This window comes from Callospermophilus lateralis, chromosome 13 (genome assembly GCF_048772815.1).
Source record: "Callospermophilus lateralis isolate mCalLat2 chromosome 13, mCalLat2.hap1, whole genome shotgun sequence".
NCBI lineage: Eukaryota > Metazoa > Chordata > Mammalia > Rodentia > Sciuridae > Callospermophilus > Callospermophilus lateralis.
The window spans coordinates 11932815-11955166 of NC_135317.1; the positions used below are offsets into that span (position 1 = coordinate 11932815).

At 45.5% G+C, this 22352-nt stretch overlaps 2 protein-coding genes across 3 annotated transcripts in view; one reads left to right on the forward strand and one right to left on the reverse strand.

Moving 5' to 3' along the window:
* On the reverse strand, positions 1 to 8970 carry Fsaf1 (40S small subunit processome assembly factor 1). Its single transcript, XM_077105124.1, has 7 exons — positions 8607 to 8970; positions 6593 to 6921; positions 2963 to 3019; positions 2221 to 2316; positions 2012 to 2098; positions 1416 to 1468; positions 1 to 554 (listed from the first exon to the last, which is right to left on the reverse strand). Exons 1-7 carry the CDS (start codon positions 8686 to 8688, stop codon positions 422 to 424), a joined length of 837 nt encoding a protein of 278 aa, XP_076961239.1. The 5' UTR covers positions 8689 to 8970; the 3' UTR covers positions 1 to 421.
* Positions 8773 to 22352, forward strand: part of Gnpat (glyceronephosphate O-acyltransferase) — a 27916-nt gene continuing 14336 nt past the window's right edge. Inside the window, exons 1-3 of one of the 2 annotated variants that reach the window (XM_077105122.1) lie at positions 8773 to 9032; positions 15928 to 16110; positions 20299 to 20475. In XM_077105122.1, coding sequence (XP_076961237.1) covers positions 8955 to 9032; positions 15928 to 16110; positions 20299 to 20475 — 438 coding nt within the window. In that variant the 5' untranslated portion in view covers positions 8773 to 8954. Of the gene's footprint in view, positions 9033 to 9156; positions 9513 to 15927; positions 16111 to 20298; positions 20476 to 22352 lie in introns of those variants that run through there. The other variant, XM_077105123.1, reaches the window with a different exon arrangement.

Genomic DNA, 22352 nt, shown 5'->3' on the forward strand with positions numbered 1-22352 from the left:
TAAATATAAAAACTATTTTATTATATAATTTCTTACAAAGTAGATTTCATATACAAAGTAGTCTGAAAAATTAAAACTGCTTTTCCACAAAACTGAAGAATTGCCACATTCTGAATTCTTTCATAATGTAAAAGTAGTTACAAATGTTAAAAGGTGTACACCACCAGTACCCCCCAAAAAAGTCAAAAGGCAATTTATGTCAATCACTAGCATTTACAAATGATCATGGAAAACTGCATCACAAGCAAGTGCTCCAAGCACCAGGGCAGGAAGCGGAGGTGACACTTGCTGTGCTCACCAACAGCTGGCAACGCAGCCTCACCTGTTCTCTCTCTGTGGAATGTGAGGAGTCTGGGTCTGGTAGGGCCCAGTGCCAGCAGGGCCACCTGTTCCCACTCCTCTTGTTAGCTGACGAAGTGCTTCATTTAGCCACTCTGGAAGAATTTATTTTCTTGATATCAAGGGGGCTCAGAATCAATGTCCCATTTCTGAATTTTCCAAACTGTCCAATTCGTCCACTTGATGTACTAGGAACCGGCTTCTTTTTGGATTTTCTACATTCAAGGTGAGAAAAAGGTACCATATGCGGTCAGGTGCTGGTAGCACTGAGGTTATAGTCTCCCTGCAGAACTCACCCTGATGCAGTCCCGCAGGCCTTCCTCCTCAGGGCCTTGGAGTGGACTGACCTTTCTAGGCTGGCCCTCCCTTTGCTCAGTTCTGCACATGGATGTCACTGCTCTCAAGTGACCTCCCAGCTTCCCTATGATTTTCTCTCATCATGCTATTTGAGCCTCTTCACAGGACTGCCCAGAACCTGACATCACCTTGCCTACCAGTGTGTGTGTTTGGGGTACTTCCCTCCCACAGCGCAAGTACTGGAGGACAGGGACCCCATCAGTATGGTCATGACTGGGGACCAACACCTGTACCTGGCCCTCTATATCCTGGCACACAGTGGGCACTCCAAGGATTGCTGTGGCAGAACAAAGGACCATTTTACAGCATGTGCAAGCACACTAGGCATCCAGAAATAAAGGTCAAGACAAAAAAGTCACGTGGGAAACAGTCACGTGAAGAGAGAGCAGGCAATGCTTGAATGAAGCCAAGAGTCAAGTAGAGGCAAGGCCGGCTCCACGCAGCCCCACACAGCCCTGCCAGGCCAGGCCACCTGACCGTTGTTGGCTCGCTTCTAGCCCAGCTTCCTCCCTAGTCCCTGAGGGGCCCGGTCTCTGACAATGGAAGGCCACAGAGGGCTCCAGCTTCAGTGCCAAGGCAGCTCCTCGGTCAGGACAACTCACTGAAACCTGCCTTTCCCCTGTGGACCTGGGAGGACACTCATATACTGCAGGCACTGCTGCCATACTGACCAAGGCTCACCCAATCTGCACAGCCCTGGCTCCTGCCAGCACACTCACCTGTCTTCCTGTCCCTTCCTCTTCTTTTTCTTGAAAATATCTGTATCCTGTGCCTGATTTCAGAATTTAAGGTAATATATGGGTCAGTAATGGAGAATGCAGATTCAAAAACGGGCAAGAGGTTTGTGACCAAGGTACCAGTTATTTTTAGTCATTTTTTCACATGGGCCTACTAACCATGACTGTTTCAAAGTCTCAATTTGAAGCCCTTTCAAGAATGTAAAAGGCTACTCCAGGTAAGACCAACACCAAAAGTAAAGTCTTCTATTCTAGGTGAAAAGACCCAAGTGTCACACTTATTCTTGGGGCTTTGCAAAGGGTCTCATGTGCTTTACAACACAAAACACGTAAGATGCATAAGGGCAGCCAAGAGAGGGGAAGAGCTAGCATCACCTGGGCAGGAGGCGCCTGCTATTTAAAACTGCCCCTGCAGGTGAGCAGCAGATCCCTTGGCTGGCATCATGAAATGTGGCTGGCAGAGTGGAGGGAACCAACATTCAGCAGTGGTGTCCCTGAGTGCTTCCAGGCATGGCGCCAGCCCCAGAAATCCCTGTGGGAGATAACCCTCGCCTTTCTGCTCCCCACATCACACCTACCATTCTTTTCTCTTCTTCCTTTGCTGCCTTTTTTTCTTTGATTTGCTCCTGTAAAACCTTATAATTCACGTAACTCTTTTTGGGAGGCTGAAATCAAAGAATAAGGACATGTATCATCAGCTTTTATTTTGTAAAATGTCCCAATGTTCCCTGCATTTCCCTGGGACGCTCTTTCTGCACCTTGTGGCTAATGGAAGATGGCCCCTCACCTTAGCACCCAGCATGATGGCACGCTCCTGTTCCAGGACTCTTTCCTTTCCCTTCCCATAGCCCATGATCCCAAACCGGTGCACTTCCAAACGAGCCTGTGGAGAAAACAGAATTCAACCCGGATGCATATGTGGAACCCCGAGGGGCAACATGGCTCCGACCCAGCACATGGCTCCAACTGCAGAGGGTACTGTGGTCTTGTAGGTGCAGCAAAGGAGCTCCTGGAGGCTCTCCTTGCAGGTCACTGTCATGTCACATCTGACACTGAAGGAAAAAATTATCTCCACATGCATCAGTGACAACCAGGACCGGGGAAGAGCTCTGCGACACTCAGGCTGCTTGCAGACGAGCTGAGAAACACCACCTACTCAGGACCACCGATCACAGCAGCTGCCACACCCACTCGGGGTGCTGCCTGGCTTCTTCCTGTCCTTTTAGTAGGCATTTTTAAAATCTGTTCGGATCCCAATAAGCACAAGTCCCTGTTTTTTAGCTTATCATGGTCACTGTCACTATCTTGTCTCTCTCGAGCACACAGCATGCAATCAAGTGAACCAGAGGGATCTGCATAACCACTTCCCTAACCACTAGACATGCAAAACACTCACTTTGTGGCACTATAAATAAAGGTGTTAATGACTACAAATTTTACAAACATTTGATAAATTTTATACAAATACAATGAACTTATAAATAAATAAAATCAATTACAAATAATTAAATAATCTTAAAAGAACATACCTTTTCCAAGTTAAATTCTTGAATATCCACATCTTTTTCATGGACATGAATTTTACTCTGCGAAGAAAAGAATTCTTATTAAAATCATCTGTTACTGCATCAGTACCGTATCGTCACAGTACAGATCACCATCAGAGTTTTCAAAAGCCTTGAACAAGCTACCTCACACCCATTAGACTGGCTACTCTCATAAAAAAGAAAATAACAAATGATGCAAGAATGTGGAGAATTTGAACCCTGTGTTCCACTGGTAGGAATGTGAAATGGTGTGGCTGCTATGGAGAATTGTGGAAGTTCCTCAAAACACTAAAAAAGAGAAGACTGATGATCGGGCAATTCTGCCCCCTCAGTGTTTTCTGACCATCTATCTAGTAGGTTCTACTTGTTACGCTCAGGACCCTATTTACTTCTTCAGAGCATTTGCAATTCTTTCCAGTTATATTAATTAATTTGCTTGCCTCCCCAGCAGACAGGGCAGTTTATTCCATGAGGGCAAAGAATGACACCTGTTCACTGCTTCCTAGGGACTGCAAACAGCAAGCACTCAATTATGTATGGAATAAATGAGTGAATAAGTGATCTTTTTTTTTTCTTTTTTTTTTTACCTACTATTTCCTGTGCATTAGAAGTAGCACAGGAGCAGGCAGTTCACCTGTGGGTATTTGGGATAGGTAAAACGAAACATAAACAGTGCCCAGTTCCTAGATAAGCTGAGGACAACCAGTTATAAAGCACAAGGCAGTTTCCTCAGAGAATGTGTGGCTCAAGTCTCAGTCCTGGGAAAAGACCACTTCCTGGGTTCAGTAGGCCAGCCAAGTGGCCTGCTGTGAAGCTCACCCCACCTCCTCTTTTCTCAAAGTCTTGCTAAAGACAAACAGCCAGTGCCCTGGCTGTTCACCAGAGGTGACTGTTATATTGCTACGTATTTCTGCCAATCTCATGTCTGTTGGAACTCGTGCTATAATGGCTTAAATGCTTGCAGAGAACAAGGATAACTATATGAGATCACTTATTCATTCATTCATTCCACCATGGGGAGCTGCTATTTACCCCTCCCTAGGGCAATCACACTTTCCCATATTTCACAGGCTCTCAGCACAACTTCTGCACCTCATGAGCCCCAACCCAAGAGGACACTACAGGGACCAAGTCACATTCATCTGCTGCAATGCTGAGATTCTATCTTCTCACAGGTGTATGTGTTTTCACTGTAGCCATATTCAGTTTCCTTAACCAGACACAACTCACATTTTCAAAAGATATGAATTTTTATTAATATTTTTAGTTGTTAATGGACCTTTATTTATTTGTTAATTTGTATGTGGTCCTGAGAATCGAACCCTGTGCCTCACACATGCTAGGCAAGCATTCTACCACTGAGCTACAACCTCAGCCCAAAAGATGCAAATTTTTTAAAAACAAGAAAGGGTGGAACATCAAGGACAATGGAAAATTTTACTAGGCTCGGTAAATTCAAACCGAACAGAGTCAAGGTTCCCAAGGTTCCCGGGAAAAATCCAACCATGACGGAAAAGACTCAGTCAGAACAGAAAGAAAAGGACCACACAATGGCCTGCCAGACATTCTATTACTAAGAGACAGGAAAACGCACAATCACTCAGTGCTAACTTTCCCACCCTTTTAAAATGAAGGAAACTTTCCAGTCCAGAAGAGGAACACACAAGAGGTTAGGAAGAATGTGAAGTGCAGATAAGGTGCGGGGGATACCAAGACACTTATCCTGGCTGAACTCTCCAGCTCTGAAATATATAGCAAAGCAGGGCTTTCCCAGTTCTCTCACATCAGAGCTGTCCATATAATACTAATATCTGAAGAGAGCTCTGGGATAATAGGAGACAGCTTGAGGGCTTTGGCTGCAAAGGACCATTTCTTGGATCTCCCCTAACAGGTCCCAGCACCGCAGGATTTGGAGCATAAGAGTTGGGAAGCTGACCTAGAATTCCAAAATAAAGGTAGAGATAATTGGAGTGTTCTAATAATCCTTGAGGGAGAAATGTTAGTAAACCAACAGTAAGTGCTTGCTTTTGTTGTTTTTAGAGTAATGACATGGCAAACTGTGGGGGCTGCCCCTGAGCTAAATGAAGCATCCTCTCACAGCCTTGAGCCCAGAGGGGTTGGTCTTGCAACGCAAGCTGTCTGGCTGCGCGAGGCAGGTGGCCTCCACCTTCTTTTGGCCAAGAAGTCTGCTTTCCCCTGACTCTGGACCCAGGCGTTACCCACTGGGGCTTAACCAGCCCACTCCTGCCTTATTTGGTGAAGAACATTTGATCAAAAAACCTTTGTTAATTTCCCTATAAATAAAGGGAATTCTGGATGCACGCACACTCTCTCGCTCTAGAGTCTTCCAGTGTGAAAGCAGAACCCTTAAGGTTGCAGAGCAGTCTCACCCCTGCTTTATGAAAAAAATTACTTCTGTGTCCATTTGGTCTTTTTGCCGGCAGCCCACAGACACGTAGGGATGCCGATCCCACAGCCCAAGCGGGATGTGGGCATGTGGTAGCAAACACTGGCACTAATGTGTTAGTTCTAAGGATGTACTATATCCAAAAAGCACAACTGCAAGCCAAACTGTCTTAGTGGTGGATGGAATTGTATGCCCTCCAAGATATGTCCATGAAACATCTTGAAAAAGGATCTTTAGAGCACAAAGATCTCAACAGAAAGTCATCTTGGATTTAGGATGACCCCTAAATCCAAGGGAAGATGTCCTTACGGAGGCAGAGTAAAAATAAGGTGAACTGCAGTTATGCAGCTGCTAGCCAAGGGATGCCCAGAGCTACCTCTGATCAAAGACACAGAGAAGATTCTCCCCTGAGCCCTCAGAAGGAGTACAGCCTTGCCAACATCTTGATTCTAGACTTCTCTGACGTCTAGGACTGCAAGACAATTTTTTAAGTCACCAATTTTGTGGCTGTTTGTTGCAGCAGCCTTAGAAACAAATGCAATCCTCACTTCCTATTTTGATAGACCAAAGGTGATAGGACATATCTTTGTGGAGGAAAAAACATTTGGAGGGTAACCATACCTCCTTCATGGACTGAATTTTGGGTCAGATTTTCAGGTTCAGTTGGAAAAGACAGTAAATCATCTGCTCTTCCACCAGAATGCAAGTTCCTTAAGAGCAAGGATTGCTGCACATTTTGCTGCTATATTCCAATGCCTAGAACAGTGGTGGGCAGTTAGCAGGAATATCAGAAAGAGGTAAACGACTGAGTTTTCCTGAGCACTAATAAGCAGAATGCTTATGAATGGAGAGGAGTTCACTGAACATGTCTGGGCTTATCAAGCCCCACAATTCTCAAGACAGTTCTGTTCTCTTGACTTGCTGCTGGCCAGTTCTGCTTATCAGAGTTTTCCTGCATATCTTAAACCCTGAGCCACTGCTGTACCAAGTTTGCCATCAACCATGAAATTTATAATGAAGAACTAATTAACTCTGAAGGGTGAGAGCTTGATAAGGTCAGTCTACAAGTCTAGATGGCAGATAAAAATTTTATGCTGAGTCCTGTGAATGAGCAAATCCTTAGGTGGGGGTGGTCCTGGGGGGGCACGCCATCTATAAAGACAGTAACTTAATGCCACCATACAAAGCGTCAATCAACTTCTTACCTTTGTGTGCTCATCTTGTTCTGGTTGCAGTTTTCTTTTTTTATTTCTGCTGTGAAATTTGACCACTTCTATGTGGGGAAAGGGTGGCAATGCAGCAGCAGAGACTTCTGGTCCTGAAGGAAGACCCTGGGAGGTGACATCAGGAGCACCATGCATCTCTTCTCTGAGTTCCTTGAAAAAGCTGGAAGCACTCTTCCTCTGCCCTCTTTCAAGTGAAGCAGGCAGGGAAGGTGGCCCCACTGGACCGGCTGCTGCAGCTTCCACGTCTCTCTTCTTGTTTTCCCTCTTCTTTCTGATCCTCTTCTGTTCTGATTCATCTTTAGTCTCTCCTGTTTGTTCAAACACCAAAAGGAAGCAAATATTTTTGGTTTTAGCTATCACCAACATCAAGCACTGCGTTTGGCACAACCATTAAGTACCAGCAGTGCACACTAAGAAATAAACTGTTTTCATCAAGGTACACTCCCACAACTTATAGAATCCATAATGCAGCCATCATGTCCTTGGTGACCATATTTATACAATGACTCTGGTCCTCACTCTAAGCACAGAACCATGACAGTGCCCAGTACTGGGCATCCCAACTGGCTCATACATGGTGCTACTGTGTCTCACACAGCAGCCAGTGCTGTTCTATTTTTTTTTTTTTTTTAATTTTAGGGTTATAGGTACATGACATGTATTTTCTTTCTTTTTTAAAAAATACTTTCTAGGCTGCATGTAGTGGCATATGCCTGTAAATCAAACAACTCAGGAAGTTGAGACAAGAGGATTGCAAGTTCAAGGCTCTGTCTCAAAATAAAAAATAAAAAAGACTGGGAATGTAGCTCAGTGGTTAAGCACCCCTGGGATCAATCCCCAGCACCTGCCCCCAAATAAAATAAAAAGTAACACTTTCCAGGATTATAGGTACATGTTACGATCTTCCTGTTTTCTTTCAGTTATCAATTAACAACTTAAGGTGATTGGCTTAATTTAAACATCTTTATTTTCTACCAATGCCTAGATCTACTTTTTGATTCACCTATTCAAACTCTGGTCAGTCATCTGAAGGTTCTGACCAAAATTCTGGGCCTCATTCCTCACCGAAAGTATAAACACAAGAGCTCTCTGGACATTGGTTGATGATTTATGCTTGCTTCTATTTACTTAGTCATTTACTCCAACTGTGTTAATAGCCAGCTACACTCTGGCATTAAGGATATAAAAATGAGTACAGAAAATCCGAACCTTCACAGCTCCTGGCATAACAATTCAAGACTGTAGATACAAACTGTATCAGATCGTTTTTTTCCTCTAGATTTTAAACTTCTCAAGTCAGAGACTAACTCTTCTCTGTCCTCCAATCTTTCCAAGGGCACAGAGTTGCTTCATTACAGGACAGGATCTGGAGTTAGGCTCTGGGCCTGCAACCCAGGCTCTGCAAATAACCAGCTGGGTAACCTTCAGCAAGCTCGGTATCCTTCAGTGCGTTTCTATATTCCTAATAATGGGAATAAGGACGTATCCATAAGGTTAACAATCACAAGGTTGTAAAAATTAATGGGGTGTATGTGAAAAGCAAGTCGCGCCTGATAAATTCCATACTTTTAAGCTGATTCTTACTGACAGGGTGAGCCGCAACTGCTCGGAAATAAAAACAAAATAGCCTTTGCCTTCGTTACCATAACCTAGTTAAGATCAGGCTCTTGGTACCAAAAGGTGGCCAGCCATGTCAGCCCTGCTGGGCTTCCTCTTGAAGTGCCAGGCAGTTGCAAATCTTTAATAATAAGCCTTTTAATTTCATTTTTGCCCAGTAAAAGAAGACAGGGGAGCGAATGGTCGGCCACCTCGTGAACAGCTGAAGGTTACCCAGCTGGTTATTTGCAGAGCCTGGATTGCAGGGCCCAGAGCCTAACTCCAGAGCCTAACTCCCTGCAGAGGCTCGCGTCGCAGGCAAAGGCTCGCAGGTGGCCAGCGCTCCCCGGACTGCGGGCACCAAGCGCCGACGCGCCCCCACGCGAGCCGTTCTCACCCAGGTCGTAGAGGGTCTGCAGGAGGGAGTCCAGGCGCGTCTCTGAGCCCGCGGTCTCCGAGGAAGCGGCTGCCGGCGCCATCGTGCGCGCGCGGGACCCCGGCCGTCCGTCCACTCGCCACTCGCACTTCCGCTTCCGGCGCCGACGGCTGCGCGTGTGCCGCGGGGCTCCGCGCGGCTTCCGTCCTGGGCAAGATGGCGGCGCCCGGGGTCCCGTGCTGCGGCAGCAAAGGGTGCCGTCGCCCTGGGCGAGGTCGGGCCGCCCCGCGCGGAAGAACCGCCCCCAGCGGCTGCACCACCGCCGCCTAGTAGAGGAACCCAGGCCCCGCCCGGAACGGCAGCCGCGCCATGGACGCTCCCAGCTCCTCCAGATCTTACTTCTCGGTCGGCTCGTCCAGTTCCGGCGCTGTCGCGCTCCTCTATGCGGTAGGCGCCCGAGATCGCGGCCCGCGGCGGGGCTCGCCCGGCCCGGCCCTGAGCTGCCGAGGCCCGCAGCTGCGGCGCGGGTGCCGGCGCGGTTCCCAGGCAACGGCGTGCGCCACGCGTCTCGGCAGCGCGCGCGCCGGGCGATTCCCCCGCGGCCCCGGGCCTGCCGCTCCGCCGCGCGCCCGGACCCCTGACCCGTGCCGCGGGGCCGCCCGGCTGGTGTGCAGGCTGGTCGAGGCCGCTCGGGCAGAGCCGAGCACCCGGGAACTCTGCTGCCTGGCTGGTCTGGTCTTCGTCCTTGCGCTTGTTCCAAGCCACTTTGGAGGACAACCTTTGCCACCCAGCTTATCCCCGACCGGCCACCTCAACTCCGGCCACCCCCTCGTCCTCTTCTGGGCTTTGGACTGGTGGGGTTTTTTGCTTGCTTTGTTTTTTCCACCAGAATGTTGGTACTCAAAATTTTCATGAAGAAATTGCAAGGTAGGAGCCCTTTAGCCGTTGGGATTGCACAATGCTGGGGCAGCTGATCTGGTTATTATCTGGTGCTTTTATTACCAAATTAATTTCTATCTACTTTAGAAGGAAATGAAGTAATGCATTTTGAAGACATAAATCCACGTCTTGGCAGTTAGTGTAAGTTTCTGATTTAGGTACAGTATAGTGTTAATTTATGCAGGAAGGTCAGCGCAAGGAAAACACAAAAGGGCAAAATAAACAAAATTCCCAGTTTCTAAGAGAACGTGACTATCTCCAGATTGGGACAGTCCTCTTTGTAGTGTGTTGAAGCTCCAGTGTGCTTTGTGAGGAGCTATTGGTTTTTGATTGCTGCTAACTGCCTATTTCCCTCAAGCTTAATCACCCTTAGCCTCTCTCCTCGCTGACCTTGTCAGCCCACAGTTCTTGGGTGGAAGTATTTCATCTTTGTTTTCTGATTCTGATACTGCAGGACAAACATGTGGAGTTGTTGTGCAGATCCAATATATGGAAAGTTTTTTCTTTTTTTTGCCCTAAAGTGGTTCACGAATTGACTGGAATTTTCTTTGTGTGTGTTGAATAGAGTTGGTGTTTTACTTCTTCTTTCATCAGTGACATTTTAACCCTAAGACTTGTTGACTTTTCACATGAAAGACCAAGGCAATGCATGTGAACAGTGTACTTCTGATGCTGGACAGCAGCCCTCTTATTAGTAATTCTGGCTACTCTTTGTGATTGCATAGTCTTACTTCAGTGAACTTCTTCTTACTCCTTCAGGTTGTCCTCATTTCCACTGTTATTGTGCAATACTTTCTGTCTTATCTGAGACTAGTTCTTTAGAGGTATTTAAGATACTTCTGATTAAAGCAAACATTAGAAGTATCTATAATATCACAGTCATTATTCTCAATGTCTAAGATGTAGGTGTTACAGATCCAGCCCTTGCCTTTAAGGATATGAGAAGTCATAAGTGAATAAATAATTACAATTAAGTAGTCTAAGGGCACAGCATATTGTGTTAGTAAAATGGAGGTATATCTGGTTGTTGGGGATTCTGCAAGGCAAGGTGACACCTTAGCTGAGGTTTGAAGTGTGAATGGTAGATGAAGGAGAGGAAGACAGTCTTAGGCATTGTGTAAGAAAACCACGCCTTACATGTGTTGGGGAGCCAGTCAGGCAAGGATATGGAAAAGGGGACATGAGAATCAGAAGAAGCAGGCAGAGGACATTTCCTAACAAATATGGATATCATGCCTACATCCTTAAGGATAACAATCTTGGCTTTATGGTAGGCCATTTATACTCAGCTACTGGTTTCTGGCATGACATCTGTGGGCAACCTCCTTTACTTAAGCAGAGTGTAGGACGGGAATCAGGGTAGGGAGGGAATCTGATGCATAAGCATAGAGATGATTGGATACTATTGGAAGAATCCAGAGGAGCGAGGAAGCCTGGAGTAGGCCAGTGCAGTGAGGTTGGTGGAAGGCTGTGAATGTCTGTGGGACTTAGGACAGCAAGTTGTTGGCTCTTGGAGTCAGTTGGCTAAGGGAAGGGGGGCAATCTGACATTAACTGTTGGGTTTATGTGACTTGGCAACTGGGCAGCTAATATATGCCTTTTGATAGGACTTACTGGAGAGAAACAGGTTTTGACAGGTAATATATCAATTTCCGTTTGGGATGTGTTTTTTTTTAGGTAAGAGATATTTAGCTTGTTGATTATCATGTTATGGACCAGAAACAACACAATCATTTGAGAAAACATCCAAGTAGAGTGGCATATGGTACCAGAGCAAAAGAGGAAGGTCTGTACTAACATGTTGCTCCGGTAATCATCAGCTAGTGGCTATATCCAAAGCCAGAGGAGTACTTGTGGTCTTTCAGTGAGATTCTGGAATGAAAAATGGAAAAGTCCTGGGACTCTTGACGTGATTCCCTTGCTGTATTCCATAAGACTCTGTGTGGTCTGGTAACTGCCACTGCTCAGTGCCTGGTGGCTGCTGCTGGGGCACTTGGTGACCTTCTTCTGAGTGAATGGGTCCTCTAGAGCAGTCAGAAGGGAGGTTCAGAAGTCAGGAGAGGTTTGTCCAGCCATCAGCGGGGGAGCCTGCCTGCAGACTGAGACAAGGAGAGTGTCCACTTCACCTCTTACTTGGCTCTCCTTTGTTTTATGTTCCTGGGTGAGTAGCCATGCAAATATGTCTACTCAATGATAATCAATACTCCTAGCAGGCCTAAGGGAGGACCAGTTGATAAGCAGTTGACCCTGCCTGTACATGGGAGCCACTTAGTGTACTTTTAGAAATCCTGATGCCCAAGGCACTGCTCACAGAACTAGTTAACCAAGCACCTCTAATGGTGGGGCCTAGGCATTAATATTTTTAAAGTTTCCCCAGTTATTTTAATGTGCAGCTTGGGTTAAAAACCACTTGATTGAACATTGGGTTAGAGCCAGATTGGGGAGTTTTGAGGTTTATCCTATGAATGTTAGGGAGCTGTCAACAGTATTCAAGAAGTAACTGCCTTATTTCATTCTATGATAACTGAGTTCCTACTGATAATAGTAGATTCAGAAACATAGAAGATACTTTACCTACCTCAACAAGAAGTTCACAGTCTTGTACAGGAGGCACCAAATACAGGTTTAATAAAATGTTGGAAGTACCATTTTGAAAATCCATGCTTCTCTCAATCGCTGGTACCGCCATGCACTGATTACTTATAAGAGAGATTGTTTTGATCACCACTCTGTCCCCAACACAAACCACAAAGCCAAGCTTACAGTTGTGCTCAAATATGTAAGGACGAATGCTCTTTTGCCGAGGTGTTAACTTGAACAGAGGTCTGGAGAGCCCTGAAATAGCGTACTTTGTTTAGGGAATTGCATGTCTACAGCAAGACTATCAAAGAGAGGAAGTGGTAGGGGTCATGAAAAGCTGGGGTAATAAGGCAAGAGGGGTGTGGACTTGGCCCTGCAGGTAACAGAAATGTGCAAAAGTTGCTGCTGATCCTCTTTTGCAGGCTTTTTTTTTTTTTTTTTTTTTTTTAGTTGTAGTTGGACACAATAACTTCATTGTATTTATTTATTTATATGTGGGCCTCGCACATGCTAGGCAAGCGCTGTACCTTTGAGCCACAACCCCAGCCCCTCTTTTTTTTTTTTTAATATTTATTATTTAGTTGTAGTTGGACACAGTACCTTTAATTTATTCATTTAGTTTTTATGTGGTGCTGAGGTTTGAACCCAAGGCTCCACATGTCCTGGTTGAGCGCTCTACCGCTGAGCCACAACTCCAGCCCTTTTGCAGGCTTTCTTAAAGTGCCTGTTTTTGCTGCTCTTGGTGTCCTGAATGCTCTGCCCTCCATGTGTTCCCAGTTGATCCTGATCCTTTTCTCTTTCTATTCCCAGGACCACTAAATGGAAAGTTTCAAGATCCCTTTTGACCCTCAAATTACATGATGATAGTTTGTTGCAGTCTAACTGAGGTGATAGATCTGTTCCTTATTAATGGCTTATAAGCAAGAGTGTGTGATATGTTGCAGTGACTTCAATTTTACACCAGAATTCCAGCACCGTGCCCAGATGCTGGAAAGATAAAGAAATAGGCCATCTTATCTCAAGATAATTATGCTGTAGTATTGAGACAAGACATACTGACAATCACAGTGTGTGGGATACATATTGTAATAGACATAGATTGTAGCTGAAGAAGTCCACATGAGGAGGTGTCAGTAATTCCAGGTGGAACTCAGGGGGAGCCTTCATAGAAGAAGGGGTGCCTATGCAGGGATGACAGGAACAGATGGGCAGATGTATAAGGCCAGGTGCAAGCAAGGAAGCACAGTAGGCAGTGCAGTTCCCTCTCCCAGGAGTGGTTGATGGGTACCGTGGCATGATAGGGTTGAATCTGATTAGAACTCTCTTGAGAAGAGCACAGAGGCAGTGGATGCAGAGGACGGGTGAGCTCAGCAGAGGGGCTGTTGAAGGAAAGGGCTGAAGCTGCACTGAGAGATGACCAGGGCAGTGGTGGGTTGCTGAGTGGACAGGGTGCATGCTCAAAGCCAGGTTAGGACCGGACAGAAAGGGCGAGGTTGGGGGGCACTAGAGTGATACAGAAGGCTGCAGATGACAGGGACCTGGAGACTGAGATCTTAGGAACAAGATGGAGTTAAAGATCTTACAGAGCAATGAGTTCCTTTGGGAAAGGCCAGATGAGTGTGGCAACCAAGTGTGTGCACTGAGAGGCAGGAGAAGCTGGGCCAGAAGGCCGGGAAGTATGTGCCCATGCCCAACACTGTGAGGAGGATGGGTAGAGGGGATTGGAGGAGGAGACTGACTGAGGGAGGTGGGGGAAAGAACACACATTTGTAGTTTTGAGGGGAAAACTTCCCATAGGTTGAGAGTCACTGGATTAGAGAAGCAAGGTAGATTTTTCTACTGTGACAGAGAGCCATGAATTAAAAACCAAAGCAGGGAAATTGCTAGACACTTTGAAATGGGCAGGGAGAGGGAGCACTAGATAATGGTGTTACACAGTAGAGGAGGCTGGCAGAATGAAAGCTGGAAGAGGCCAGGATGGAAGGGTTCACTGAAAGAAGGATGTTGGGGCTGGGGGCTAAGAATGTGTGTTTTTGTATATAGCAAGGAGTGAAAAATTATATAAATTTTTAACATTAAAAATAGTGATATTGCTGGGCATGGTGGCATACACCTGTAATCCTAGCTACTTGGGAGACTGAGGTAGGAGGATCACAAGTTTGAAGCCAGCCTTGGCAACTTAGTAAAGCCCTGTCTATAAACAAACAAACAAATAAATAAATAGGCTGGGGATGTAGCTCATCCGTAAAAGCACCACTGGGTTCAATCCTCATAATAACAAGAACAACAACATAATAAAAGATGGGCTGTGGATATAGCTTTGTAGTAAAGTGTTTGGCTAGCATGCACAGGCACTTGGGTTTGGTTCCCAGACAAAAAAGAAAGGAAGGAATTTAAATGGCATGGAGCAATATTTAATGACATTAAATGAAAAGAAACACATTGCAAGTCCCAGTGTGTATCTGGCAAGGAAAGAATGTGTCCATCTGTGCATTTAGAGAAAACGAATTCATGAAAGTGTCTCTGGATCATAGGACTCTAGGTGATTTTAATTCTTTTTCTATGCTTGTATATTCTAAATTTTTATAATGAACATATGTTGCTTTGGTAATTTGAAAAACTATTTTAAGTATTTAGGGAACATGATAATTGTGCGGCCACTGAAGTGCTTTAAAACAGTACTCTGAGTTGAAAACAGAGGTAAACTGTATGGTTCCTGTTTTGAATAAAAACAATAAGAAAACTCTTACATGTTGTGAGCAGGTTGTTCCTGGGTCATAAGATTGGGAGCAATTTCTATTTTTATATGTGTTACTGTGTTTCCAGATTTTCATGATCAGGCCCTGGAGGTAGTCAGGAGTTGGCCTGAGGAAAGTCCACCTAAGTCCACCTCTGCATGCCTGAGTCCCCTTGTAAGCTGGGACTGAGAACACCAGCCCCTCCTGGGTTTGTTGGGAGGCTTGCCCCTCTGTTCAGAGCTGTTAGAAGAGTCCTCACAAACAGTGAGCAACTTAGACATGCTAGCTGAGAATATCACCACCACTCTTACTTTCACAATCGGAGGACGTCTTTTTAAAACTAGCAGTCTAAGAGTCATTGGTAGGCTTCTAAGAGCTGCGCTGGGGGCTGGCTGGGTGGAGAGAAGCCAAGCTACGGCAGTTGAGCGGACATGGCCACAGTAGCACAGACCCTTTGTCAGAGCTCGTGTGGGCCCTTTCTTCTTGAGAGATTGAGAGATCTTCCATTTTCTTTGCACTTGTATGGGCTTATTTGACATAAGCCCAAATATATCAAATGCGGGTTCTTAATATATTTTGGTTTAATTTTTAAAGCTAAGTAGAGGCAGATGAAAGTCTGTCAATGTGATATAATTGCAAAACTGATGAGATAATTCTGGAGCTTAATCTTGTCTCTGCAGTTTTTGTTAAGTTTCCCAAAGGGGTACTGGCTCTACCAAAAATATGATAAAAATTAAATATTGATGTATTGATTCTAATAATTATTACATTTCTTTTTTAAAAAATATTTTTTAGTTGTAGTTGTACACAATACCTTCATTCTATTTATTTTTATGTGGCGCTGAGGATCGAACCCAGGGCCTAGCACATGCTAGGCAAGCGCTCTACCACTGAGCCACAAACCCAGCCCCACATTTCTTTTTCTTAGTGTATGAAAACCTAACGTCAGAACACTCAATTCTTTTGTCCAGAGGCCATGGAATAAATATTTGGTAAAGGTGAAACCTTTCCTATGTCATCCCTAATTTGTCCTATTTGTTTTATAGTATGTGCTCATTACTTTCTTTGATTTGCCTTATTCACAGAAAGAGCTTAAAAAGTGGGATGATTTTGAAGATATCTTAGAGGAGAGGAGACATGTCAGTGACTTGAAGTTTGCGATGAAGTGCTATACGCCTCTTGTCTATAAGGGAATTACTCCTTGCAAGCCAAGCGATATTAAATACAGTGTTCTCAGTTCTGAAGAGATTCATTATGTCATTAAGCAGGTGAGTCCTTTGGTCACAGCCAGACTTGTTCATCGTAACCAGTTCCTTCTTTCGAATGTATTCTTTAAGGTTTAGCTATATTCAGCACATTCACCAAATACCTGTCATCCTATAATGTGTGTTTGCTTCTTTCCTAGACACTGAGAACTGCCGCCACCTGATGCAGTGTCTAGGCTGGCAGGGAACAATGATGGTCACACAGTTACAGTGAAATTCAGTTCAGGGCACACTAGCGGTGGCCCAAGATCCAAGGACACTAAATAGTTATAAGGACTGTTAATTTGGTGTGGAGAGTCAGGGAAGTGATTTTACTTTTAAATGAGATCTGAAAGATGATTCAGGTTTTTCCAGTGAAGTGGGTGAAGAAAGTTCTAGTAGAGCAGATCATTATGGCTCCGTGTTAGAATACCTGTGGAGCTCTGAGAAACGCCTGTGGCTGTGTCCATGCCAAATCAGTTAACAATGTCATCTTGTCTATGGAACACCTTCCTTCTGAGGTCTTCAGATCACACATCCAGAGCGAGCCTTGCTCCCTTCCCAGTCCTGTTCTCTGGTCTAAGTTCCTTTCCCACTGAACAGCTCCACTTCCTTCATTCTTTCCTTCCTTCCTGTACCCATACAGCCACCAAAAAAGATCAGCTTCACCTCTCAATCTCTGAAGCCTGTCCATTCCTGTCCATTCCTGTACCCCAGTGCAGGCAATGATAGTGGCACCTGGGGACTACTGCAAGAGTCCCATGAGCACTTCCTGTCTTCAGTGTTCTGAGGGCACTCCAGTGCACTCTCACTCTACCTCAAGAGCCTTTGACGGCTTCACAGCACAGGCCAACAAAGCCCTACCTGACCGCCCCCACTCACCTCTCCAGGCTAAAAGCTTATCGTCATCCTCTCTTTGTTCTTTGTTTTGAGCTATTTTTAGTATGTGAAAGTACACATTCTCTTAATGCGTGTTCCCTTAGTACATATTCTCTCTTAAATCACACTGGCATCTTCCAAACTTTGCTATTCTTTGGAATCTGGGCTCTTTGAAACACTCCTGCTGCAGGTTCCCTCTCACTGACGTTGTTAACTGAGCTGGCATGGACACGGGCACAGGCATTTCTCAGAGTTCCATAGGTATTCTAACATGGAGGTTTGTAGCTATAATGATCTGCTCTACTAGAACTTTCTTCACCCACTTCACTGGACAAACCTGAATCATCTTTCAGATCTCATTTAAAAGAAAATGGAGCCACGGAGCAAAGGAGGCCCACACCACTAACGGCCAGGCCTTCTGTGCCATTTGTATAGCTATGGTCCTGAGGATCGGGCAGGACAGAGCACAGGTCAGCAACAGCCTCAAGGGCATCAGTCTGTCACTGCGGACTTGGGCCTGGTTAGGGAACACACAGGGCTGGCCATCAGTTTAATCTGGTTCATGGCCTGGGGAATGTTCTCTCCACCCTCTGATTTCTCTTTTGATTTGGATGTTGACTTGTGCTCCTAATCCCTTTGTTTTGATTGGCCTTATGTATCAGAGAAGCTACCTGTTTTCTCTGGTTATGCCTATTTCACAAGTGAAGTCAGATTTCCTCATGAATAAAAACCCCCTCATGGAGCTGGGCACAGTGGTGCACACCTGTAATCTCCACGGCTTGGGAGACTGAGGCAGGAGAATTTCGAGTTCAAAGCCAGCCTCAGCAACAATGAGGTGCTAAGCAACTCAGTGAGACCCTGTCTCTAAATAAAATACGAAGTAGGACTGAAGATGTGGCTTAGTGGCCGAGTGCCCCTGAGTTCAGTCCCTGGTACCAAAAAAAAAGAGGCTGGGTTTGGACAGGTGTGTTGGTAGGCAGTTTCATTGTTGTAAGGAACATTGTAGCGTGTACCTCCTCCATAGCTGGACTCATGGTGAACGCACATGGTGGAGCCTGTTGCTCCAAGGCCCACAAAAAGCAAAATAGCACAAGGCTAAGTCCTCTTGTGTATGTGGTGCTGAGCTGGAACCTGGGCCTCGCACATGCTGGACAAGCGTTCACCATGATCCTCACCCCAGTCCCACATGTGCTATTTTACAGTATCTTTTTATTTTTTTCTAAACAAGTAGGAGAAATACACTGTAAAAATAACAGTAAAAAGTGGAGCATACTAAGTACATAAACCAGGGACATAGGAGCTACCATTAGGCATCATTAGGCAGGAGCCCCTGGAGCTGCCTGCTCTCGGTTCCTGGTTTCTGTTTACTTGCTCCAGTATCTTCACAGACTGGGAGCCATGCATTGTGCTAGGACCTCTGGACAGCTGCAGTGTCACCAGGCATGGGCACCTCTTGGCTCTGCCGTGATCTTATTGTTACTAGACATGGGGAACCTTGTATTGCTACATCTTTTGTAGTTATTTTAAGTGTGGGGGTTGCTGGGGATTTTACTCAGGTGCTCTACCACTGAGTTTCATCCCCTTTCCCTTTCCCTTTCCGTCTTGCTAAGTTGCCCAGGCTGGTCTTGAACTTGTGCTCCTTCTGACCCTGCTGCCTCAACCTCCCAAGCGCTGGAATTACTGACATGCATCACCACACCTAGGAAGATTTATAAATTTTGATTAAGACTATGGCTACAGCCATCAGATTTTTTTTTTTTCAGTTTCTTTAAAGCCAATCAAACAAAAAATCAAACTAAAAGAACTCGTAAAACAATTATATTAAACTAGTTTAGCCTTCATCAAGTCAATGGCCATAACACAGCTAACAGGATGCCTAGAGCAGCCATTAGGGTATGCTTTCAGATGCATAGGCCACAGTACATCACAACAAGTCACAAGTAATCTTCATAGCTATAAATAGCTCAAGTCAGCCAGAACCTCTGTGGGGGCGGAGTGGGGGGGTGGCCCTCAGATAGAATTAGCACTTTGCAATCTTAGGCAAATCATAGAACAGATCTCCCAAACCAGCCAGATTTCTCTGTACCAAATATGCCTGCCTTGCTGGTTGATACCACAGATTTGCAGAATTCCAACTTCCCTGGCCTCAGAAGAACCTGGATTGGTTTCAAGGAGCCACCAATGACAAGGAAAAGGAAGGGTGGGGTCTGATGTGCACTCGTGGGGAGAACTGAAGCCAGGATCAGACTTCAAAGCCCCTGTATTCCAAAAATTCATTTCTCATCTTCGCCAAATGATGGTAAAACAGCCAATGTCAGCCTGCCAACGGAGAGGGAGGCACTGCGTACTGGAGGCATGGTGGTGGAATCAGCCCTTCCTCTTCTGTCTTCCTGTCTGGGGTCAGAGAACTGTAAGCGGCAGCCATTATGTGGGCCTGGTCTCCTGCCTGGCTCCTTTCTCTGGAATGCTGATTCTCTTCACATTTCTAGCCTTTAAACTTACCTACATGAGCTCATTCAGGTTTGCACTCTGGACACAGCTGCCTCATGCTTAACATGCTGCGTAAAAGCTGGGACCACACCTGGCCTGTGGCCCCCCAGCCAGCCTGGCCTGCTGGATAAGAGCTGCGCCCAGGCCAGCTCCAGCAGCAACCCCACCACCTGCAGGTTGTTCTCCTGCTCCTGCAGTGGATGTGGCTGTGGAGCACACGCTGGGCTGTGCTATCACTTACCAGGGCCTCAGGGAGCCAGCCAGCATAGCAGCAGCATGGGGGGCTCTTGCTTTTATGAGATAAAACAATTTTTGAAATGTGTCCAGAATCAGGGTGATGTTAAGCCCTGTGAGGGTTTCAGTGAGGTACTAAGACACTGCAGAACTGCAGGTGGACTCTTCTCATCAAGAAGTTCAAGTCAAAGAAATGGAAAGTTGGCTCCGATGACCAACTTACTTTAGTATGAAGGTATCATGGGAGATGGAAGTGTGAAGTGTAAAACCTCACTTTATAGCGTCACTGTTTCTGAATGGCAGTGGAAAAGGGTGCTCTGGTCACTGAGTTGACACAGAATTGGGGGATGGGAAAATGTTTGTGTGCCCTCCTTAAACTGGCTGTTTTAGTGTTATTCTTTGTGAATTAATTAAAGTAAAGTGATTTTCTTCCAAAAGAGGAAAAAATAAGACCATTTATCTGCTTCACTGTGTTGGAAAAAACACTATGTCAATTTAAAACAAGAAGAAAACACATCATCTTGGAGTTGTATAATCCTGGTCCATTTGAAGCTAGCTATACTGGTTGGAATAGAGTTCTGGCTTATCTCTGCGTCCCTCTCCTTCCAGCTCTCCACGGAGTCTCTCCAGTCTGTCGATGTCCTCCGGGAGGAAGCGTGTGAGATCCTGGATGAGATGAGCCATAAGCTGCGTTTGGGAGTCATTCGGTTTTTTGCCTTCGCCTTGAGTAAAATATTTAAACAGATTTTCTCGAAGGTGTGTGTGAATGAAGAAGGCATTCAGAAGGTAAGTACTGACTTAGACCCAGCCCTTCTGTACCCTGGTAACAACTCGGGCATCTCCTGAGCTGGCAGGTGCTGAGGGTCCAGGTACCAGGCATCAGTGTGGCAGAAGAGGATGTGATTCTTTGGGCTTGGTTTTGCCTTCCTCCTTTTAGCTCTAAACTCCTGATTTCAAACTAATGTACTTGGTCAAGCACGACTTTCAGACCAATCAACATCCCATGTTCACAGAAGTTAGACATATAATACAAAGAATTTTGTCTATATTTCACCCGGACTCCTCTCCAACATTTTCTTTATCCTGTTTGCCAATGTTTTTCATATAATTAAAGTCGTTCTCTTATGGTACAGTTACCAACATGAATCAGTCAGGACATGGCACTTGTGAAGTGGACCTCACAGCTGCCGTTGGCACTCCTCACACTCATGTCCTGCAGAGCCAGAGAAGCCTTAGGGTGTGGGCTATGTCCAGCCTCCCCTCTCCTTCAAGTTCATTGATCCAGAACAAGTTCTCAGTGTTTTTGCTTGTGTCTCTGGGTGTCATGCTGTTCCCAGCAGAGACCAGTTATGTCAGTATCCCTTGGGTTAGACATGAACTGTGTCCCTCCATAGTGGGCTCAGGGGTGCACTTTGGGCAGGAATACCTTAGAGGCGATGCTGGGTTCTCCTCTGCACATCTGTACTGTTCCTCACGGGGTGTCCCTCATCACTTGGTTGAGGCCATGCCTCCCGAGTTTCTCCACTATAGAGTTTCTACTTTCCCTCTGTCCACAGTAAGCATCTTGAGGGATTTTGGAAACAGTCACCGTCCTGTTTCCAGGACGACTGTCCGACTGCCCACTAGGTGTGCATCCACTGCTTGGTTTTGCCTGGACTGCATTGCTCTGAAAACTGCCTAGTGGTCCTTCCCTTGCTGGTGCTATTGGGAAGCTTGCCTTTTCCTGTAAGGAAGAGCTTTCCTTGTAAATGTTCTGCTCACTCACTTGTGTTTTTTGTTTTGTTTTGTTTTGTTTTTTTAATATTTATTTTATTTCTATTTGGTGCTGAGGATCGAACCCAGTGCCTCATGCATGCTAGGCGAGCACTCACCCACTGAGCCACAACCCCAGCCCCCCCACTCCCTTGTTTTTTAATGCTTGTTTTCTCCTAGGAAACCTCTTAATCTTCCTTTGCCTTTTCCTCCTGCCTTTTAATGTTGTGCCTGTATTTGATTGTCTGCTTTCCTGTCAAGAATTTTTTTCTCCCATGATTCTTTTTGATATCACTGACTTAGTCTCTGGGTCTGTCAAACAATGTTTGGTGTAGTGTTTGGGCCCAGGGCAAGCTGTGTTTTACCAATCACAAATTACCTGCCTTGGTTCATTATGTTTAGATTTCAGAAAAACAGGTAACAAATTGATACCAGTGACTGTGTTTGAGTCTATGACCTGAATATATCTGGAATCTCAAGTGTCTCTCCCAACTGTGTGATGCCCATTCTCCAGGCAGACATACATAGAGAAATATTCCTATTATTTTGTCCTAATCATTTATAAATCCTGCTGACTGTGGTGATGCACACCTGTAATCCCAGCAACTCGAGAGACTTGAGACAGGAGGATTGCAAGTTCAAGGCCAGCTTTAGCAACTAAGTGAGACTGTGTCTCAAATAAAAAAGGGCTGGAGATTAAGCTCAATGGCAGAGCACCCCTGAGTTAAATGCCCAGTACTACAACAAAACAAAAACACTTATGAAAGCCCCTGTTAAATCTCTCCCAGAGAAGCCTTGCTTTCTGCTGCTGTAAGCCCCCAGGCCAGGGCAACAGTTCAGGTTAGCTCTTTTCAGTCCTAGGGATTGAACCCAGGGGTACTTAACTACTGAGCCACATCTCCAGTACTATT